This window comes from Perognathus longimembris, chromosome 3 (assembly GCF_023159225.1).
Source record: "Perognathus longimembris pacificus isolate PPM17 chromosome 3, ASM2315922v1, whole genome shotgun sequence".
Taxonomy (NCBI): Eukaryota; Metazoa; Chordata; class Mammalia; order Rodentia; family Heteromyidae; genus Perognathus; species Perognathus longimembris.
This window is the reverse complement of record NC_063163.1, coordinates 73,045,344-73,063,119: the sequence shown is the minus strand read 5'-3', so window position 1 is coordinate 73,063,119 and position 17,776 is coordinate 73,045,344. Positions and strand designations below refer to the sequence as shown.

Here is a 17,776-nt window from a genome sequence, read left to right as displayed (position 1 = left end):
GGCAGAGTGTTAGCCTTGAGCAAAAAGAAGCTCGGGACAGTGCTCAAGCCCTGAGTCCAAGCCCCAGGACTGGCCAAAAATAAAAAAAATAAAAAAATAAAAAATAAAAAAGCTATGTATGTACGTTCATATAAGACTATTGTCGACATACTGTCTATTGTAGACATTACATTTAAAGCCCTAGGCAAATTTTCTTGGGCGTAGGCCACGTGGCTACTGTATATGTTCTTGGTACATTGTGTACTGTATATATGTCTACCTGACCTAGGGAAGAGAAAGAAAAACAGGGTGTAAGATATCACAAGAAATGTACACACTGCCCTACTATGTAACTGTACCCTTTTTGCACAACACCTTGTCAAAAAATTTTTAATTAATAAATAAATTACAAAAAAAAAAACTTTCCTGCTGGGCACTGGTGGCTCCCACCTATAATCCTAGCCATTCAGGAGGCTGAGATCTAAGGATTGTGGTTCCAAACAGGAAAGTTTGTGAAACACTTATCTCCAATTAACCAGCAAAAAGCCTGGAGTTGGGCTGGGAATATGGCCTAGTGGCAAGAGTTCTTGCCTTGTATACATGAAGCCCTAAGTTCAATTCCTCAGCACCACATACATAGAAAAGGCCAGAATTGGCTCTGTGGCTCAAGTTGGCCCAGTGCTACTAGCCTTGAGCAAAAGCAAAGCCAGGGACAGTGCTCAGGCCCTGAGTTCAAGCCCCAGACTGGCCAAAAAAAAGCTTGGAGTTCTGGCTCAAAGTGGTAGGGTGCTAGCCTTGAGCACAAAAAGGGCAGTGCTCAGGCCCTGAGGTCAAGCCCGACAACCGACCATGTCTGAGTTGTGGGGGAATAGTGCAATTCTAGGGCGATTAACGGCCCTGGGCCGTTAGGGGAAACAACTGTGTGTTTGAAACCTAGAATGAACGTTACAAAGTTAACGATGGTGAGAGATCGAGAGGTTAATTTGGCATTTGATTATTGCAGGAATGGAAGATTTCTCACTTCTACAAACAGCAAGGCTAGGAAACAGGGCTGTTGGTCTGAGACACAGCTTTCCTTATCTTTGGAATACTCCGGGTTTGCTGGGCGCCGGTGGCTCACCCCTGTAGTCCTAGCTACTCAGAAGGCTAAGATCTGAAGATCACAGTTCGAAGCCAGGTCGAGCAGGAAAGTCTGTGAGACTCTTATCTCCAATAAACTACTCGGAAAAAGCTAGAAGTGGTGCAGTGGCTCAAGTTGTACAGCGATAACCTTGAGCAAAAGAAGCCCAGCGATAACCTTGAGCAAAAGAAGCCCAGGAACAAAGCCCAGGCCTGGAGTTCAAGCCTCAGAACAGGCAAATATATACATATATCCAGGTTGTCTCTGTTCCCTGGAGAGCAAGGAAGGCGTGGAGCCTCGAGTCTCACAGACTACGATCCTGCCGCCATCATGCCCTCCCCACCCCCACCCCCGCATCTCAGTGACTCAGCGCCGGGAAAGGGACAGGGCCAAAAGCGGCTCCATAAGGGCGGGACAGGAATCTGGGGGTTGTGCGGCCAGAGTCCACCACAGCCTGCATCCCGGGAAGCCCAGGCGCCCCACACTCACCATTTCGGGGGTTACGAGTTGTCCGCACCTCACTAAAGACTCCTGGCCGCGTCACAAAGAGACTGGGGACAATGAGTGACGCGATAGCGTCCGGAGACCGGATGTGCAGCCTGACTGAAAACAGGAAATGACGTTTACGTACGTTTGCCCAGAATACACTTTAACGTCCTCTTCTCCCGCCCCCGCCCCCCTTTGGCCGCGCCTGATTGGACAGCTCATAATCCCGCCCTCCCCCCCATTGACAACCAAGTTGGAGAGGCCCTCCGGCCTTTTTCAGTAACGGAGCCTAGGGCTTCACATTTGCTTGAAAATTGTGTGTTCGATGGCAACTCTACCACTGGAGTCTCGCCTCCACTCTGCTTTTGTTTCTTTCTTCTTTTTTTGCCAGTCCTGTGCCTTGGGCTCAGGGCCTGAGCACTGTCCCTGGCTTCTTTTTGCTCAAGGCTAGCACTCTGCCACTTGAGCCACAGCGCCACCTCTGGTCTTTTCTATATATATGGTGCTGGGGAATCGAACCCAGGGCTTCATGTATACGAGGCGAGCAGTCATATTCCTCATATTTTGGAGAGGGGAATCTGTACAGACTGTCCTGCCGGCGCTGTCTTCGAACCCAGGCTCCTGCGGGATCTCAGCCTCCACTAAAGCAGCTAGAATTACGTGTGGAAACCACCACAGCTCCTCTGGAATTTTTTCCCCCGGATAGCCTTTGAACCGTGATCTCTTGTCTGCCCTGTAGCTTGATGATGACACCCCGCTGCCCACCGACTCAATTTGAAGATACTCTCTTAGGTGTTCGACAAAGGGACAGATGACTGACAGGAAAGCCTCGGGCACGCCTTTGTTGCGTCATAAGGCTGGCGACACGACTCTCTCCACCAGCACTTAGTTTGCGTCACAGGAATGCGCCCGGCGTGCTTGGACTGCCTGGAAAGGATGCACTGCTTAGGCTTGGCCTTTACCTCCATCTGCCCGCTGGGAAGTTTCTCGTCAGGCACCGGCCGGGACGGGTCGGGCCGTGCGGGTGACCCACGGTGTCGTTTTGCGCTGCTTCTGGAGGTTCTGAAGAAGATGCTGGAATTCAAGCGCCGGCTACCGGCTTGCCCTGTGAGATCCTGACACTTATTTAGCTACAGCCAAAAAAAAAAGACATTGAGTTGCATACATATAGAAGCACTGGCCATTTGGCGTCAGTGAACATGCATTCGTCCGGAAGGCACACAAATCATCTCTCAAAACACACCGTTCCCAATATAATTCATCAATCCGTTAATGCAAATATTAAATTATGGAGGAGCCTAAAGTCCCGCCCCTGAGAAATAACCCACGCTTAGAACTTGTCAAGCTGGACTCTCCTAGCCATTGGTTGGTGCCAAGTGCCGTCACTCAAGCCCGAGGGGGAAGGACCTGAGGCGGTTTATCCAATCAGAGGCAATTATTGTGAACTGACCTATCATGCTCACGCGGAGTTGGGTGGAGGCGGGCTTTAGCAGCCTTCCGGCCTTTTGTCAGGCCCGCTCTTTGCTCGCCATCTTGGGGGCTTCTCCTCCAGGCTTGTTTTCATCCCGGAGGGCCACTTGGCTCTGTCACAGCCTCTGCTTCCCTGTTGCTCACCAGTGCCGAGCAGGTGTGTTGGGAGGACGCTGGACACCCCAGAAAGACGAGCATGGTGAGCGTCCCGGGGACAGGCGGGAAGTGCGCCTCCCCGCGCTCTGCTCTAATCCGGGCCTTGAGTGAGGGTCGCTGGACTATGGGTCTCCTCTCCTGGGGGATCGCGTGCTGGGGGTCGTGAGTGGGTCCCTGGATCTCAGTTGCTCTCTCTAGGACACCAGGCCGGCAGCCTGGACCAGGCGTGTTCTGTGTTCCCTAAGCCAGTTAGTTCTACCCACTTCGCTGGCTGGAGCCTCTCCAGACGGCTCTTCCTCCCCACCCCCACCCCCGTGTCCCCAGGTGATGTGGAGGTGTGCAGGTGTGTGCTGATGACTGGGAGCATTGAGGAGGACAGGCCGGGTCCCCAGGTGATGTGGAGGTGTGCAGGTGTGTGGTGACCTGGAGCATCGTGGGGGGCAGGAAAGGGGAGGATCCCGACTCTATGTAGGATTCCTTCACCAGACGGTGCCCGAGCCCCAGACCTGGAGATTTAACTATGCACGGACACCTTTGCACCCAGAGCTTAGATTAGTTTATTACCACCCCACGCCCCCGGATAGAATACATTAAAGCTGAAACCCGCAGACTTCTAACTGGAAGAACTAGTAGCCCCAGGTTCAGTGCAATAAGGGGGAGAGGAGGGAGGCTGGGGATGTGCTGAGCTCCTTTCCAGGCTGCCAGAGCTGTGTGTGCTCGAGAGGAAGGGAGGTATTTTGTTGTGTCTTGTTGCCTTATTGATTCCCTGCAGCCGGCTAGATAAGAGCTCAATCATCATAATAGCCCTTGGTCACTATGCTGGAAAAGCCCTTCCTGGAAGAGACAGTCTTTGGGGGTTTTATGAACCCCTCTGGCTACCCTGACCCAAGGGAATGAAGGCAGTGGAAGTACTTAGTTCTGTGGTGAGCCCTGTCCTCTGCTAGTGCTGGGTGAGTTAAGATCTACCCACTGGGAACTTTAGTCAGAGTGGCCCGCTGTGTACCCAGTCTTTTTGGGGATAGTTCTGTTTAAGATTCTGTAAGGCAAGATTCATGCCAATGTGTGCCTCACATTTCCAAACCCCTTTTATTAATAGCATTAGTTGTATAATAGGGATTCCATTGTGACATTTCCACACACATAAACAGTACATCCTGAGCTGGACACTGGTGGCTCACACCTGTAATCCTTGTTATTCAGGAGGCTAAGATCTGAGGATCAAACTTCGAAGCCAACAGGAAAGTCTGTGAGACTCTTTAGCTCCAACTAACCAGCAAAAAGCAGAAAGTAGAGCTATGATTTAAATGGTAGAGCGCAAAAGCTCAAGGATTCAATCTCCATGACTGGAGCTCCCCTCTACTCCCCCCCACAAAAAAATCATCCTCTGGGGCTAGCCCCTCTATTACTCCCCTATCCCACTTCATCCTAAAACAATTTCAACAGGTTTCATTTTGCTATTTTTGTATGTGCAAACAATTTAGACTATATTCATACTTCCATGACTCTTCCCATCTCTGAATAATGCCTCCTCCCAAAACTACATTTCCCCCATGTAAAGAAATTTCCCCAAGGGGTTTCACTGTTGTGTTTGAGATGTGCATATGGTATATTTTGTTACTTTCTTTTTCTCAACCCCTCAGGCCTGTGTTGATCCTCATCTTTCATTGAGCCCCAGTCTTTTCATGTGTTTTTTCACCTACCTGTTGTGTAGAAATCCTGTTTATGATCACGAGAGAGACCTGAATCATGAGACATTTACTCAGTTTGTGTTCCATTGATGGAGAATCAGAATCTTATTCTGCTATAGTTCTGGGGAATTGAATCTAGGGCCTTGGCCATTCAAGACATGCGCTCTGGGGCTGGGGATATGGCCTAGTGGCAAGAGCGCTTGCCTCATATACTTGAAGCCCTCGGTTCGATTCCCCAGCACCACATATACAGAAAATGGCCAGAAGTGGCGCTGTGACTCAAGTGGCAGAGTGCTAGCCTTGAGCAAAAAGAAGCCAGGGACAGTGCTCAGGCCCTGAGTCCACACCCCAGGACTGGCTGCAAAAACAAAACAAATTAAAAAAAAGACATGCGCTCTACCACTGTACTATGTCCCCAGCAACATCTGCCTTTTTGATGGTACTGCTTACTGTATTTGGATTTGGTATTGCTTTTGATATGGTTGGGTTTAAATATGGCATTGTGTAACTCTTAATAATATAAACCTTACATCCATACGTATTCATCTATGGCTTTTGTGGGTCATTTGTTTTCTTACAATATTATGCTTTCATAATATCTGTGTCAAATAATGAGAGTTTCCGAGTAGCTACTCTGGAGGCTATCTGAGGATTGCTGTTCAAAACCAGCCTGGGCAGGCAAGACCATGAAACTCATCTCCAATTAACCACCAGGAAACCAGAAGTAGTGCTATGGCTCAAGTGCTAGCCTTGAGCAGAAGAGCTCAGGGACAGCGCATAGACCCAGAGTTCAAACCCCATGACCAACAAAAAGTAATAATAATAATGAAAGCTAATTTTATTGCACATAATTTAAGAGTGTTCAAGATAATTTCACACACACACACATACACACCCCACAAGCTTCCAGATTAATTTTAAGGTTTTGTGTCTAGACCCTTGTAATAAATACTTGGCATTTGAAATATTGATGGGATAATATAGATTAATTTGGGGGTGGAGAATTAGTGAGTTTGTTGTTATTTTGTTATTGGTGAGTGCGTATGTGCGTGTGGTCTGAGGCTTGAACTCAAGGCCTGGGCAGTATCCCTTAGTTTTATTGCTATAGGCTGGTGCGCTACTATTTGAACCATAACTCCATTTCCAGCTTTTACTGGTTAATGGGAGATGAGTTTCATAGACTTTCCTTCCTAGGCTAGCTTCAAAAAATAATCCTCAGATCTCAGCCTCCTGAGTAGGATTACAGTCAGCCACCAGCACGCAGCACCTGGCAGTTGTGTTCATTTTATATGTGGAGACTAGTAGTTATTTTGGATTTGGGAGGGGACTAGAAGGATGTATATGAAGGGACATTAATCTGTACTAATAACAGCAAGTACATGAAATTTAAATTGTTGGAATTAATCGAGTTAACCACTGGGCCAGTCAGTTAACTAAATATCCATATTCAGACATGGTGTTGAGTGTCTTTCCATAACCCTGATTCTGTTCTTTGTGCTATCTCATCTTCTGTTGCCTCACATCCTTGAGGACACATTCATATCGCAAATAGGAATTGTGAAGTATGACTTGAATATACTGAATAATTTGTATTTTCTGCTACTTTATCATGTATATTGAACCTCTGCAGAATTCTGTTTCTGATACGTAATCTCATTATTTATGCTTGCATTTTTAGACTCTTGTTGATTTTATTTATCCTGTTCTTGCTGAAATTAAAAACTAAGCCAGGTACTGGTGGTTCATGCTTGTAATCTTAGCTACTCTGGAGACTGAGATCTGAGGATCATGATTTAAAGCCAACCTAGTCAGGAAAGTCTGAGAGATTCTTAATTCTAGTTAAATACCAGAAAACTGGAAGTGGTGCTGTGGCTCAAGTGGTAGAGCACTAGTCTTGAGCACAAAAGCTAAGGACAGTGCTCAGGCACTGAGTTCAAACCCCAGGACCAGCAGAAAGAAAAAAATTATGCTAAATCTATATGAGAAAATCCCTAATTTATTTTGAGTGACTGAATGAATACCTGGTAATACATTTATAATAATTTTCTTTCTCCTGAGAAACAGGACACAAATCAAACTGTCTTATGGAAAACAGATGGAAGAAGCGTTTCCCCACAGAAGAATGAGCTCCTCTGCTCCTGTTCCCAGAGCTTCAGACTTGAGGAGCAATGTGTCATTACAGAGCTTGGTGTCATTCGAGGACGTGGCTGTGGATTTCACCCGGGAGGAGTGGCAGGACCTGGACGATGCTCAGCGGACGCTCTACAGGGATGTGATGCTCGACAACTACAGCAGCCTGGTGTTCGTGGGTGAGTGGCAGTCCCACGCTCTCAGGAGAAACTTTATTTTCTTTCTTTGTGCTCTATTCCACTTCTGGGTTTTCAGTGGTTAATTGGAGATAAGAGTCTCATGGACTTACCCTCCCTGAGTGGCTTGGAACCTCAGCCCTCAGATCTCAGCCTCCTGAGTAGCTAGGATTACAGGCATGAGCCACTAGTACCCAACTGAAGAACAGCTTTCCTACACTGAAAATATAGGAATTGAGCTATGGTGCCAGCAACTCTGGACCTATAATCTAGCTACTCAGGAGGCTGAGATCTGAGGATCATGATCGGAAGCCAGCCCAGGCAGAAACTCCATGAGACTCTCATCTCTAATAAACTACTCAGATAAAGGTGGAAATGGGGCTGTGGCTCAAGTGGTAGAGCACTCACCTTGAGCAAAAGAAATTCAGGAACAGCACCCAAGTCCAGAATTCAAGCCCCAGGACTGGCAAAAATATATATTTATACAGAAACTGTTTTGAACTTTTGATTATATTTCCATTGACATTCAAAATTGCACTTATACATTGTGGACCTTCAGTACACATTTATGCCTGTCTAATTATCCCCTCATGGTAACTGGCAATTCTGTTAGCTCAGTTCTCATGTCTATATTAGAAACATTTAAAATCTCTCACTGCTATTTGAAGATGAAGCCAGGCTAAGCTGGGTGCTGGTGGCTCATGCCTGTAATCCTAGCTGCTCAAGAGGCTGAGATCTGCAGATCATGGTTCAAAGCCAGCCTGGGCAGGAAAGTCCGTCATATTTATATCCAAAAGCCAAAAGCCTGTGGCTCAAGTGAAAGAACACTAGCCTTGAACAAAAATGCTCAAGGACAGCGCCTCAGCTCTGAATTCAAGCTCTAGACTGGTACATACACACACATGAGCACACATACACATGCACACACACAAAAAAAAACTTGGTTTATTATTTTGAGCCTTAGGCTTCTATGCTATAGGTTGTTAGGAATTATTATCCTATCCAAAAGTTCTCAGCACATGCTAACCCTCTTCTCCATCCATCTTCCTTCCACCCTTCACAGACCTTAAGGCCTCTCTAGAAGCAAAAAAAACTATGCGTTCTGTTCTATTTGAGGTCAGCTTTTGCCTTCACAAAACAAGTGAGCAAAGCAGCATTTGCCTTTCCATGCCTGAATTCACTTCATAATGTTCTGCAGATCTGTCCATAGTCATGACAAGTGGCAAATGTGGGTTTTAGTGCTGTTCCAGTTTGTTTTTTCATGCTGACAATTGAGCCTAGGATCTTGCAGTTAGCTAAGACACTTGAGCTATACCCCGAGCCCTTGGTTTGTTTTGTTTGAGGGATCGTTGCTTGTTTCTTTTTGCTCTTGGGGAATTGAACCCAGGACCTTGAACTTGGGAATCTTATGTTTGTTGAGCATTGGCTATACCACTAAGCTATAGCCCCCAGAGTTTTGTTGTTTTGGAGACAAGATCTTATTGCTTCCTTTGCCCAGGTTGACCATAAACTCACAAAACTACTTCCTCGGTTGCTGGGACTACAAGCATGAATCTCTATGCCCATCTCAGGATTTGGTTTTTGGCTGAATTAATCGTCCATTGTTGATGTGGATGTTTTCTTTGTCCATTTTCCTGCTGACGGACAAATACGTTGTTGGTTCCCTATCTTGTCTTTTGTTCTAAGCATTAAGACTGATTTTTTATCACAATACTGATTTCATTTCTTGTAAATACATGCAGCAGTTACACGATGTCCATCTCACATGCTACTTCTCTTCTGATTAAGGGAACTAGTGTTTGTCACCTGTCTGTACTGCTCTATATACCAATAATACATGAAGATTCAACATTAGAGGTTTTGTGTCTTTGATAATTGCCATTTTAACCATGTGCTTTTAATTTGCCTTTCCTTGGTTCTGACATAATAAGAATTTTTTCAGGTACCTATGGGTTAAGTATATGTCCTCGTCCGGGAAATGTTGATTCAGGTCATTTAATGAGACTTCTTTGGATTGTTTTTCTGCTGTGCTTAGCTGTTTGAATCCCTTATATATTCTGGAAACTAATACCCTTTTGAATAATTTGCAAATATTTCTCTCATGCTGTAGGTCAGCTCTTTCCTAGATTGTTTGCTTTTCTCTACAGAAGCTTTTTAGTATAGTAGAGTCCTATGTCAGTTTTTGCTTTTGTTAGATGTGCTTTTGGGGTCCCTTGTGTCATGAGGCTTAAACTCATGACATGGCCTGAGCACTGTCCTTGTGCTCTTTTGCTCAAGGCTACCACTTTGAGCCACAGCACCTCTTGTGGTTTTTGAGTGGTTAGTTAGAGATAAGAGTGTCACAGAAACTTTTCTACCCAAGTTGTCTTCAAACTGCGATCCTCAGAGCTCAGCCTTTTGAGTAGGAATGTTGGCCTACATGCAATGCTTAAAGTGTTCTTCCTTGTATTTTGTTCCATTATTTCCAGGCCTTACACTAAAAGCTGATCAATTTTGAGTTGACTTTTGTATATGTCTGTTAAGTCCTTTTGATTCTTTGATTCCTTTTTTCTTTTGTTAATTTTTGTTGTGCTTGATTTTCTCTTTGGGTAGGTGTTCTGCATTTGAATTTTATCATTTGTTTTAAGATAGTTATCTTTTCACTTCTAGAAATATGGCATCCTTAAGTAATTCTTGCATAACTGTCCCAATGTTGATGAATTTTGTTTTTCCTTTACTTTTTCTTTTTTTTTTTTTGCCAGTCCCGGGCCTTGGACTCAGGGCCTGAGCACTATCCCTGGCTTCTTTTTGCTCAAGGCTAGCACTCTGCCACTTGAGACACAGCACCACTTGTGGCCATTTTCTGTATATGTGGTGCTGGGGAATCGAACCCAGGGCTTCATGTATACGGGGCAAGCACTCTTGCCACTAGGCCATATTCCCAGCCCTACTTTTTCTTTTTTGTGGTAGTGTTGTTGTGTGAAATGAAGGGCCTTGAGCTTGTTAGGCTCTACTACTTAAGCCACACCACTAGCATGATTTTTTGCTGGTTATTTCAGAGATGGGATCTCATGGATTTTTCTGCCCAGACTGACTTTAAACCACAATCCTCGAGAGTTCAGCCCTCTAAGTATCCAGGAGCCACTAGTGCCCAGCTCAGTTTTTTCTTTTCTTTTTTTGCTCGAAGCTAGCTGTCTTCCACTTGAGCCATTTCTGGCTTTTTCTATTTATGTGGTGCTGAGGAATTGAACCCAGGGCGTCAGGTATGCAAGGCAAGCACTCTACCGCTAGGCCATATCCCTGGCACCAGTTTTTTATTTTCTTGAAAACTTTTTTTTTTGCCAGTCCAAGGCCTTGAACTCAGGGCCTGAGCACTGTCCCTGGCTTCATTTTGCTCAAGGCTAGCACTCTACCACTTGAGCCACAGCGCCACTTTTTCTATATATGTGGTGCTGAGGAATTGAACCCAGGGCTTCATGTATATGTGGTGAGCACCTTACCACTAGGCCATTTTCCCAGCCCTCTTGAAAATTTATTTATTTGTTTGTTTGTTTGTTTGTTTATTTTGGTCAGGGCCTGGGAGCTGTCCCTGAGCTCTTCAGCTCAAAGCTAGCACTCTACCACTTGAGCAAGCCACAGCACCACTTCAAGTTTTCTGGTGGTTCATTGAAGGTAAGAGTCTCATGGACTTTCCTGCCCATGCTGGCTTTGAACTGAGATCCTCAGATCTCAGCCTCCTGAGTAGCTAGGCTTACAGGCATGAGCCAATGATGCCCAGCAAAAACTCTTTTTCTCTTTCATTTCTAGAAGGACTAATTTTCCTGGGTTTAGTATTTTTGTTATTGTTGTTGGTCATGGGACTTGAACTCTGGGCCTGGGCACTGTCCTTGAGCTCTTTTTGCTCAAAGCTAGTGCTCTACCACTTGGAGCTACCTTTCCACTTCCAGTTTTCTTATGATTAGTTGGAGATACAAGTCTTGCAGACTTTCCTGCCTGGGCTGGCTTTGAACTGCAATCCCCAGATCTCAGCCTCCTAAGTAGCTAGGATTACATGCATATGTGAGCCACTAGCACCTGGCATGTTTAGTGTTCTTACCTGGCTGTTTGATTTGGTTTGATTTTCAGGACTCTGGATACATAATTCTGTGTGTGGTCTGTAGTGGGTCTGTTGAGACTTCTGCTCTTCCTCTTGTGGGCATCTGTTTATAACTATCCTTTGCTTTTTCTCTGCTATTTTTAAAATTCTTTGTCTTTTACTTTTCAGAGCCAAATTGTAATATGACTCAATCTGTTTGGAGTCCTTTGAGCCCATCTTATTCACTCAGTTGAAAAGTCTTCCCTTAATTACAGATGATATGTCCTCTGTGTTCCATTTGGAACATTTGCTTCCTGCATAATAGCCATATGTGTGCTGAAGGCTTAGTTGCTCTTTTCATTGTTTTGTGTGTCTGTCTGTCTGTCTGTCTGTGTTGGTATTGAAACTTGAACTTGAGGACTGTCCCTGAGCTTACTTGCTCAAGGCTAGCACTGTCACTTGAGTCTCAGAGACTTTGCTGCCTATATTGACTGAGCCATAATCCTCAGATGTCAACCTCCTAGAGCTCAGTTTTGCTGTGGAGTCTTCCATCTGGTTTTGTTCTTGTTTCATTCATTGAGTTCCTCACATACAAAAGTCCCAATTGGTGCTTTTTATGACCTTTTGACCTTTTATGACCCATTTCATTCCTTGGCCTTACTATTATTTTCTTCCCTTTTTTTTTTTTTTTTTGCCAGTCCTGGGGTCTGAACTCAGGACCTGAGCTCTGTCCCTGGCTTCTTTTTGCTCAAGGCTAGCACTCTACCACTTGAGCCACAGCACCACTTCTGGCTTTTTCTATATATGTGATGCTGAGGAATAGAACCCAGGGCTTCATGTATACAAGGCAAGCACTCTACCACTAGGCCATATTCCCAGCCCTCCCTCAAGTCTTTACCTGGGACAGTTTTCCTCACACTTTTGAATGCTATTGAACTGGAAGATTCCGCACACCCAGTAACAAAAGTTTCCATGGGGTCTTTCATGATCTGATTCTAGTGCTTTTTTCAGGAGACCTGCCTCAGCACTTTGTCACAACCTTACATCATTTCCCCCCTGACAGGGCACTGCCTGGCCAAACCTGAGCTGATCTTCAAGTTGGAACAAGGACTTGGGACTCAGAGGGTGGACGGCCCACCCCACTGCCTCGCAGGTCAGTCATTGTGCAGTGGGCAGCGAGAAAAGGAGGAACTTACCACATGCGCCCCATGTTGTGCTGCTCCTACCCATTCTTCCCCATCCTAGACAGGAGGAGGACACCTGGGTGCTGTCCTTGAGCTTTTGTGTTTAAGACTATGGCCCTACCACTTGAGCCAGAGGTCCACTTCCAGTTTCGCTGGATCTTTGTGGATCTTTTCATATGTTTTTATTTACTTTGCCAAAATGCTCTGCTTTACTTCGTTTTAACAGCCTAACTTGGTTAGCATGTATAAATTTTTACTTCTTTTAACAATTCTTATGCAATAACCTCCTGGGAATTATTGTATAAGGAGAGGAGAAAGAGAATATAAAAGACCACAGTTTTTTGTTTATTTTGTTTTGCTTGGGTGCTGTTTTTGGACTTGGGCATTGTGTCTAAGTGGAGCCACAGCTCCACTTCTGGCTTTTTGACAGTTAATTGGAGATATAAGTTTCAAGCTTTCCTGCCCAGCCTGGCTTTGAACTGCAATCCTCAGCTCTCAGCTCGGGTAGGTAGGATTTCAGGCATGAGCTACTGATACCTGGCTAGAACCAAGATATTGATAAGAGCAATAAATATTTGCTTTAGGTGGCTTAGTGGTAGAGTGCTTGCCTTGTGTGCATGAAGCCTTGGGTTGATTCCTCAGTATCACATAAACAGAAAAAGCCAGAAGTGGCACTGTGGCTTAAGTGGTAGAGTGCTAACCTTGAGCAAAAGAAACTCAGGGACAGTGCCCAGGCCCTGAGGTCAAGCCCCAGGACTGGTGAAAAGCCTTAAGTAAAATAGTTTCCCTATTTAGTATGTAATACACTGACATAAAATGTAGACTTGAATGGTCCTGATTATAAGGGTCACATATTTTGAAATGAGTAGCTTATAGCAGTACTTAAGTTGCATTTGCTGAGGCAGACGCCTATGGAATTAATAAGAATATGAGGAAAATAATTCTAGACTGTGAAAGCTTGTAACTCAGAATTAATGAAGGAAGGTGTTCATGCTGGGAGCTGGGTGGTTGGTGAGCTGGGGCCCAGACAGCAGGTGGTGGTGTGTATGAAAGCCACACCAAACAGTTTCATCCTGAAGAGCTGAGGGTTTCATATTGGAGAATTCCAAGTACTATGTGGGTATTGAATTTATATAATATAACACTGTTGGTATAGTTCAGAGAATCCAATCTGTAGCCAGGCACCAGTGGCTCATACCCATAATCCTAACTTCTCAGGAGGCTGAGATCTGAGGATCATGGGTCAAAGCCAGCCCAAGCAGGAATGTCTGTGAGATTCGTATCTCCAATTAACCACCAAAAAGCCAGAAGGAGAGCTCCTCTGAGCCAAGAAAATCAGTGGTAGGGGAAGATTGTGTGCTAAACCTACCGCATAGTAATCAGTAAATATTTAAACATCTCCACTTGTTTTCAAAAAATAAAAAGAAATAATACTTAGGGAAGCAAAGGACCTCTTCTTAATTAGTCTTACAGTATTTAGAGAACCCTATATTCTAGAAAATCCTTTTTTTTTTTTTTTTTGGCCAGTCCTGGGCCTTGGACTCAGGGCCTGAGCACTCACTGTCCCTGGCTTCTTTTTGCTCAAGGCTAGCACTCTGCCACTTGAGCCACAGCGCCCCCTCTGGCCACTTTCTATATATGTTATGCTGGGGAATCAAACTCAGGGCTTCATGTATTCGAGACAAGCACTCTTGCCACTAGGCTATATCCCCAGCCCCCAGAACCCTATATTCTTTACCTCACATATGGTATATACACGTGCACATCTGGGGGAAGCTGGAGGGACAACACAGAAAGTGGGAAGGGGGTGAAAAAATACAGTAGAGGACTGGGAATATGGCCTAGTGGCAAGAATGCTTGCCTTGTATACATGAAGCCCTGGGTTCAACTCCTCAGCACCACATACATAGAAAACGGCCAGAAATGGCGCTATGGCTCAAGTTGACAGAGTGCTAGCCTTGAGGAAAAAGAAGCCAGGGACAATGCTCCAGCCCTGAGTTCCAGCCCCAGGACTGGATACACACACACACACACACAATAGAGGGGCTCCACAGCTGCAATGGACATTGATGAGAGTGTACTAAGCAACTCAAGCGTGGGGGGTGGGGGGGGGAGAAGAAATGAGAGAAAAAGGAACAGATTAAGCAAAAGGAATGGAATGTACATATCACCCGACCTGGAAGGAATTGTTTTATTATTAATGTTCATAGAGTTAGAGTTCATAAGCATTGTAGACTAGAATGACAATGTCCATCATTGGTAAGGTTAAAAAAAATGATGAGGGCTGGGGATATGGCCTAGTGGCAAGAGTGCTTGCCTCCTATACATGAGGCCCTGGGTTCGATTCCCCAGCACCACATATATAGAAAACGACCAGAAGTGGCGCTGTGGCTCAAGAGGCAGAGTGCTAGCCCTGAGCAAAAAGAAGCCAGGGACAATGCTTAGGCCCTGAGTCCAAGCCCCAGGACTGGCCAAAAAAAAAAAAAAATGATGAAAGCAAGAGGGTTTGGGGGGAGGGAAGGTGAGAGAAAAATGAGGAAGGGGGTAACAAGTGTGACAAGAAATGTACTCACTATCTTAAGTATGTAATTGTTACCCCTCTGTACATCATCTTGACAAAAAAAAAGAAAAGAAATAGTACTTAGGGCTATAAAGTGCATAATGCCATGTCTTTCTGTGAACTCATTAGGACCAAAACCCACATACTTAGATGAGGCAATATGTCTAGAATCGTACACTTATTAATGGACCTTAATGTTTGAAGTCCATGAAAGCATCCTTAGGCCGTGGCTCACGGCTATTCATGTGTTCTGTCCTCATTCTAGGCCTGCAGAGAGCGAATGGCCTGCTGAAGACAAGCCCAGAAAATCCAGACAGACCCTTGTGGCCGGTTACACTCAAGAGCAAGGCCCGGCCTGAAGTCATGGTGGGAGGGAGAGAAACATTTCATTTGCACACAAATGGTATTACAAACCAGAACCCAAAGATGGGATGCTCAAGGACTGGGCCCCAGGAGCAGCACCTGCTGCTCAGTGGGCGTGTCCATAGTGGGTCGGCCAATGAGAACTGCCCGTGTCCTGAAGTCACTGATCCGCTGGGCCGGCGCAGTGATACTCGCGGCCCCAGCAGGTCCCTGAAGTGTTTTGGCTCCGGGAAGGCCCGGCTGCTGGCCCACCGGAAGTTCCGGAAAGGGGAGGCTGCGAGGACGCCGAGGGGGTGCGGGAAGGCCCTGGGGTCGCCCCGGACGGAAGAGAGGACGCTCGACCGTGATGTCCGTGCCATCCTTGTCCACCCAAAGTCTAAGTGCAGCAAACGGGAGCGAGCCCCAAAAGGAGAGAAGCATGGACGCGGTGGTGGTGAGAAGCCGCTGGTGGAGCACGGATCGGCCGGCCCCGCGCCTCCCAGGCGGAGGGAACGGAGGAGGTTCCGGGGTCCGAAGCCCGAGCGAGCTGGACCTCGGAAGTTAGACGTGGCAGGGGAGCACTTCTACCGGGAGTCCCAGCTCAACAGATGCCGGAAGAGCCACCAGGCGGAGCGGAAGTACGCGTGTCCCGAGTGCGGAAAGACCTTCTTCTTCGAGTCCAATCTCGCCGTCCATCGCCGGGCACACACAGGCGAGAAGCCCTTCGAGTGCGGGCAGTGCAGGAAGACGTTCAAGCAGAGGGGCCATCTCACCGTGCACCAGAGGACGCACACGGGCGCCAAGCCGTACGCGTGCGGAGACTGCAGGAAGACCTTCCGACACATCTCCTCACTCACCATCCACCAGCGGATCCACACGGGCGAGAAGCCGTACGAGTGCAAAGAGTGTCGGAAAACCTTCAACCGCCTGGCGTCCATCACAGTGCACCTGCGGACCCACACCGGGGAGAAGCCCTATGGCTGTGACCGCTGCAGCAAGACCTTCATCTCCAAATCCAACCTCACGGTGCACCAGCGCTTCCACACCGGGCACAAGCCGTACGCGTGCGACATGTGTGGGAAAGCCTTCTTCTGCAAGTCCAACCTCACCTCCCACCGCAGGATCCACACCGGGGAGAAGCCTTACGGGTGCACAACGTGCGGGAAGGCCTTCAAGCACTTCTCATCCCTCACTGTGCACCAGAGAATCCACACGGGCGAGAAACCCTACGCATGCCATGACTGTGGGAAATCCTTCTACCGCCAGTCCCACCTCACCGTGCACCAGAGGACACACACAGGCCACAAGCCCTACACCTGCCAGCAGTGCGGGAAGATGTTCAACCAGCTGTCCCACTTGACGGTGCACCAGAGGACTCACAGGAGGCAGGCCCGACCTTAAAAATAAATAAAACCAGACCTCAAGCAGTTGTGAAGCCATAGAGATAAAGTCACAATATAGCCGGGCACTAATGGCTCATGCCTGTCATCCCAGCTACTCAGAAGACTGAGATCTGAGTATGGCAGATTAAAGCCAGCCCAGGCAGGAAAGTCTGTGTGACTCTTATCTCCAGTTAACTACCAAAAAGTTGGAAGCGGAGCTGTGGATCAAAGCGGAAAGGGCTAACCTTGAGCTGAAAAGCTCAACAGCAGTGCCCAGGCACTGAGTTCAAGCCCCAGGACAGGAACAAAAAGTAACAATATAAAGCTTCACTGGGCATTACAGACCCCATAGGAGACATGGCACTGGGACATAAACATATAGAACGATGTCCTGCCACAATTCACTGTACATGAGGAACCTCATACTAAAAGCCGTGCACTATAAGGAATGTGGGAAGTGTTTGCACAAAAATGCCCAAATCAAAGGGCATTGTAACTGGTGGGTGTGAGAGGACATTGGCAAAAGGGGGATGTAGTTAAATAGTAGAGCACTTGCTGAGCGCATGTGAGGCCCCAAAACATAATAAAAGTGGTGTGGGGAGCCAGGTGCCAGTGGCTCACACCTATAATCCTACTCAGAAGACTGAGATCTAAGGATCACAGTTTGAAGCCAGCCTGGGCAAGAAAGTTGTTGTGAGACTCTAACCTCCAATGAACCAACAAAAAGCCAGAAGCTGAGCTGTGCCTCAAAGTGGTAGAGCACCAGCCTTGAGTGAAAAAGCTCAGGTACAGCACCCAGTCCCTGAGTTCAAGCCCCAAGAATGACAAAAAAAAAAAAAAGAAGACATGAAATGTTTTTCATGTCTCATCATGTCTGTAGTGTAAGCTCTTGGTGGAAATCCTATCAATAGGATGAAAATGCAAAGCATTTTTACCATGAATCACACAAGGAAGACATTCTGGAAATGGACTGTGGGGAAGTTGGGAGAAAGCATACTCAAGCATCAAGAACCTTGAAATCTTTGCTGCAAAAAATGGCCATGTGCTGG

At 46.5% G+C, this 17,776-nt stretch overlaps 2 protein-coding genes across 4 annotated transcripts in view; one reads left to right on the top strand and one right to left on the bottom strand.

Annotated features, from left to right (window-relative positions):
• The window catches only part of LOC125348723 (zinc finger protein 709-like), a 39,305-nt gene that overhangs the window by 6,562 nt on the left and 14,967 nt on the right, over positions 1-17,776 (bottom strand). The window lies entirely within an intron of this gene.
• On the top strand, positions 2,486-16,933 carry LOC125348739 (zinc finger protein 658B-like). Of its 3 annotated transcripts, none has more exons than XM_048342249.1 (4): positions 2,486-3,254; positions 7,082-7,208; positions 12,323-12,412; positions 15,269-16,933. In XM_048342249.1, exons 1-4 carry the CDS (start codon positions 3,252-3,254, stop codon positions 16,744-16,746), a joined length of 1,698 nt encoding a protein of 565 aa, XP_048198206.1. In that variant the 5' UTR covers positions 2,486-3,251; the 3' UTR covers positions 16,747-16,933. The 3 variants fall into 3 exon arrangements, with proteins under 3 accessions (XP_048198206.1, XP_048198204.1, XP_048198207.1); XM_048342247.1 differs by having other exon boundaries at positions 6,964-7,208; XM_048342250.1 differs by lacking the exons at positions 2,486-3,254; positions 7,082-7,208; positions 12,323-12,412 and adding an exon at positions 13,133-13,825.